This window comes from Sporobolomyces koalae, assembly GCF_050403365.1.
Source record: "Sporobolomyces koalae JCM15063 DNA, S_koalae_JCM15063T_v1_ctg98, whole genome shotgun sequence".
NCBI classification, from domain to species: Eukaryota; Fungi; Basidiomycota; class Microbotryomycetes; order Sporidiobolales; family Sporidiobolaceae; genus Sporobolomyces; species Sporobolomyces koalae.
The window spans coordinates 1-5,002 of NW_027481673.1; the positions used below are offsets into that span (position 1 = coordinate 1).

General features: G+C 56.9%; 1 protein-coding gene across 1 annotated transcript; it reads right to left on the reverse strand.

Moving 5' to 3' along the window:
* Positions 1-4,148, reverse strand: JCM15063_001676 (uncharacterized protein; the record flags this gene model as incomplete). Its single annotated transcript, XM_076681649.1, has 8 exons — positions 1-1,242; positions 1,312-2,352; positions 2,419-2,562; positions 2,625-3,166; positions 3,244-3,310; positions 3,443-3,567; positions 3,902-4,020; positions 4,136-4,148. Coding segments are annotated over 8 exons (3,293 nt in total), but the record flags the coding sequence as incomplete, so codon positions are not given.
* Between the last annotated feature and the right edge of the window lie 854 nt (positions 4,149-5,002).

Below are 5,002 nucleotides of genomic sequence, written 5' to 3' on the forward strand. Positions count from 1 at the left end.
CCGATCTTCATGTACTCAGCAGCCTCCTCGGCGGTGAATGCGCCTGACGACTTGAGCAAGTCGCAGAACGAGACAGCGATCGCACCGTCGACGTTGAGGATGAGGGTGTCCTTCTTGGCCGAGGTGACCTCCTCAACCGCGAGCGCGTAGTCGAGGTATTGGGTCGAAGGGAAGTTCTCGCGAACGTAGTTCTTGACGAGCTCGACACGGAGATCGGGGTTGGTCTTCGACTTGATCTTGTGTCCGATACCAGGGATGAGCTTGTTCGCCTTCCTCATCGAGTCGACAAACTGCCTCGGGGTGAGACCAGTCTCGAACGCACGAGTGAACTCGGCGGCGGCACCGTCGAGGGCACCTCCGAATCGGTCACCGATGGTGAGGAGACCCGAAACGAGCGACGAGACGAGGTCCTTGCCGGCACGGGTGGTGATGACGGTGTTCATGGCTCCCGAGACGGCAGGTCCGTGGTCGGCAGTGAGCATGAGAACCATCTCGAGGAACTTGCACGCGTAGTCGGGGAGACGGCGCTTGAACCAGAGGAGCGAGACGACACCTCCGATACCGATGTCCTCTTTGAAGACGTCCGAGATGCGCATACCGGCGTAGAGGAGTTCTTGTCCACGCTCGTCCGAGATGGTCGAGATGAAGGCAGCAGGCTTGCGGACCATGCCGAGCTCTTGAGCCCACTTGTAGTCGATCGGGATCGAAGGAGCAGCGACCTCGGCCTTGGGCGAGATGGTGCCGTTCGAGACAAGCTTGTCGTAGGTCTCCTTGAGGACTTGAGGGAGGTCCTCGAAGGTAGGGGGAACGATGAAACCAGCAGCGCGCATAGCGTTGTTCTTGGCCTCGGCAGTCTCAAGGTCCGAGTTGGCCATCGAACCGGCGTGACCGAACTGAACGTCGGTGGCGAACATCTTGGCGCAGGTTCCGATAGCCCACGCGACGATGGGCTTCTTGATCTGTCCAGACTTGACGGCCTCGATGACACGGTACTCCTCGATACCACCGACCTCTCCGAGGAGGACGAGCATCTTGCAGTTGGGGTCAGCCTCGTAACGGAGGAGATGGTCGATGAAGGTGGTTCCCGGGTAACGGTCACCTCCGATGGCGATACCTTCGTAGGTTCCGTTGGTGGTGAGCGAGAGGATGTTGTTCAACTCGTTCGACATTCCTCCGGACTTGGAGACGTATCCGACCGAACCAGCGCGGTAGAGCTTGGACGAGAGGATGTTGTCCATCATACTGTTGCGAGGATGCGTAAGGGATTAGTTCCAACTCGATGAACAGAAAAAGACATGCGCCCAAACTGACCCTCCAGTGTTTCCGATACGGAAGCATCCGGGCTTGATACCTCCAACGGTGGCAGGACCAATGATGATCACGTTACGTTGCTTGGCAGCGTGGAGGATCTCACGAGCGTGACGTTCGGGGACACCCTCAGCAATGAGAGCGATAGCCTTGATCTGCGGGAACTCGAGCGCCTCGAGAGTCGACTGGTAGACCGAACGCGACGAGGCAAAGTTGACAACAACGTCGGCATCGGGGCACTTCTCGACGGCCTCGGCCATCGAGGTGAAGACGGGGAGAAGAGTTTCCTTGGTTCCCCAGTAGAACTTCTGAACGTGGTGACCTCCGAAGGGGTAGACCATGGCAGCGACCGAAGGGACCTTGCGACCGCAAGCGAAGTCGAAGTCAAGCATACCCTGGATGGCACGGGGCTGAAGACCGTAAACGATCGAGCGGGTGGTCTCGTCGAAAGGACGGAACCAGGGGCGCGAACCGTCAGTCGACTTCTGTTCCGAGAAGTTGACGATGCGGTCTTGGGGTTGCTCGCGCTCAGCGGGGGTGAGCTCGGAAGCCTTCGACTTGGGCGAACGGGGCGTGACCGGGGTGAGGGTGCCGTCAACTCCTTGGGGAGCGGCGAGGCCAGCGGGCACGGGGGCCTTCTTCGTGATGCCGAGACCGAGGGGAACGATCGCCGTGATGTGGTCGTCGGGACCGAAGACCTGGATCTCAACACCGAGGGTCTCACCGAGGAGGCGCATAGCCTTGAGACCCTCTTGGTAGTTGGGTCCTCCACGACGAACAAAGATGCGAACCTTGTGAAGCTGGAGTCCGCGCTGGTACTCCTTGAGCGCAGAGATGATACCCTTGAAGGTGGCAGCAACGTTGGTGAAGTTGGCGATACCTCCTCCGATGAAGAGGAGCTTGCCTTCGGGGTTCGGGGTACCGCGGGTCATGAGGTCGAGGATGGTCTTGGCGTATTCGTACGTCTGGTTCTGAGTAGGCGCGCCAGAGTATTCACCGTAGTTGGCGAGCTCGTGAGCGAATCCGTGCGCAGCAATGGCATCCCTGATTCATCCAACAGAATGTCAACACGAATACTTTGGCCTTAAGACACGAGCAAACAGGACTGACGAGTAGACGACGGAAGCTCCTCCTCCGGCAACCATAGTCCAGACGCGGCCCTCGGGGTTGAGGACGGTCAACTTGAGCGAGGCACCGGTCGATCCGTCGAGCTTGGCAATGTAGGCTTCTTCCTTGGTCAAGTCACGACCGAACCTGGGTGCAAGTCAAGCAAAAGTTCAATACACAATAGACACTGGAAGGAACGGAGAACTCACGGAGGGGGCCAAACCATGGGGGGACCCTTGTCGGCACCGATCTTCGACGTGGTGACAGATGCAGCTTGAGGGTTGATGACAGAAGCGTCACGAGCGATAGCCCACTTGGGACCGACGATGTATTCGGCAGTCTGGTCGAGCTTGGCAGCCATGTCGAGGTAGAAGATGTCGGTCTTGCCGGTCGAGGCGTTCTCGACAGCGACGAGGGGGTTGATCTCAAGGTAGGCAAAGTGAAGGTCGACGTAGACCGAGTAGAGACGAACGACAAAGTCGACGAGAGCCTCGAGACGCTCGGTTCCGGTCACGTTCTTGAGGAGGTTCGACTTGATTTCCTCACGAGTGGGGAGCTCGCCTCCGACGGGCACGAGAAGGGTAAGAGCCTTGGCGTCGACATCTCCGACATCGACACCTCCCTCGTGGGTGAAGAGGATCACGTCTCCCTCGCGAACCGAGTTGATGCAGATGTAGTACTCGGAGTCGGAAGGATGCGGGCAGAAAGGCTCGATGATGAAGGTGTTGAGGGTACCAGTGGTCTTCTCGACCTATGGGTCGCCAACGAAATCGAGTTAGGAGTCAATAGTATGCTCGAGAAGGAGATAATGCGGAACTAGCGGCTAACCTGAACGGGCTTTCCAGCACGGTCGGCGATCCACTGCTTGCCTTCAGACCATTCCTTGTTGAGAAGCCTGTGCAAGCGGGACAAGAGTCAGGACGCGACTCGGCGAAGAGGGGTAGACTTCGGCACGCCGATTGCGCGCCACACAAGCGGCAGAACTGCGCCCCAATCGGCTGTCACGCTTAGAGAGATGTCAACGTACAGAAGACCAGCCTTTCCACGTCGCTTGATGAGCTGATCGGGCTTGACAACGAGTTTGTCGGTAAAGACCCAGGAAGGTAGCGCGCCATCAGGAGTCAATTGCTTCGTTTCGGGATCCCACGACACCTGGTTGATAGCAAAAGTCGAATGAGCGGTTAGCAGTCCGTTTCTGCGAGGTTGAGGTGATGAGGCGATGCGGTTGGGAACAGCGCCTGAAGGGGGTTCGAGCCCTCGCAGGGTTCCCCAGAATCGGTTGGGAGTGCCTCTGGTAGCTTTAAAGGATGTCCATCAAGTAGCCAGTGTCGTGGCACAGGGTAGATTGCCATGTAACCGAAGTTCAGAAAGTCGAGCGACACGACTATGCTCCAGATAGGCGATTGCACGACATCCAGCGCGTTCCATGCTTTGAAAGCAGTCGCATCCGATCGATAGAATGTCCGTGATTCAAAATGAGGCTCACTTGGGCGACCCTTGTGTCAGGAGAGCGGAACGAGTCCCGGGCTGCGACTTTCGAGCCGACAGTGGGAGCACGCGCCAGGTGGTACGCCAACAGAAGCTTGGCGTCGTATTCACGAATGGCTATGTCAAGGTCCAAGCGAGTTAGCGATCGCTTCGATCAGAGCAGAATTGAGCGCAGTGAGGACCCGCTGGGGAAATGGGGTTGGGTGCCGAAAGAAGCGTCTCGTGGACTCACGTTTCGACGACATGACGCAGGGACCAAGAAGAAACGGACAGAGAAAGAGAAGGGAAGGGTGTGCAGGGGGGAGAAGGTGTGCTTAAGGGAGGAAGTGGAGGAGAGGTGGGAGGAGGGAGAAAGGGAATCAATCGCACGAGTGATGTGTCTCTCAACAAATTCCGCGTCTCAAGTCGAACCCTTACGGCTCAACGTATTCGTCAGAGCAGATTGTTACAATTGGTCTGGTAGTCTACGTGACAGCTAGTGCGCTCTACTGGCAAGCCATACCAAGGTGTGTGCAAAAATTTTGTGAAAAGATTTCGTGCTCTTCCCCAATTGCAAACCCACTTCGTAAAAGCTTTGCCTTCGTTCTCGCCACTTTCCTTGCCTCTGAGAAGTCTGCAACGTTCAAAGTCAATGCTGCTACGCCGGTGAAGGGGATGGCCGAGCTCGCTGGACGCTTTGCACTGTCATTAGATCAGAATCGTCTGCGGGGTGAAATCAGAGGTTGGGGGATAAGCGACGATATCGCTTGGATCGACGCCACCTGAGGAGCTGTAGGATTGCAGGGGCTGCTAGTCGCCATGAACAGACTTAGAAGCTCGTGTCTGCGATAGATGCTGTGACAAACGGTTTGCCATTTCCGCGAACCCAGCGCAGGTACGCGAAACGCCACCGTCTTTCGGTTCCTGCTCGTCACCTGTCTCGACGATCTAGCCCGCGTAGTGGCGCAAGTTCTCGCGTGAATGTGACAGCTGGCGGGCGTGGGTTACTTGCTGATGACACCGCATGTGACGATCGTTGTCGCTCGAAAACTCTCGGAGTCTATGCAGATCAATACTCGTGGTTTAAGCCTTTCCTTTGGTCGTTACAAATATACATCAT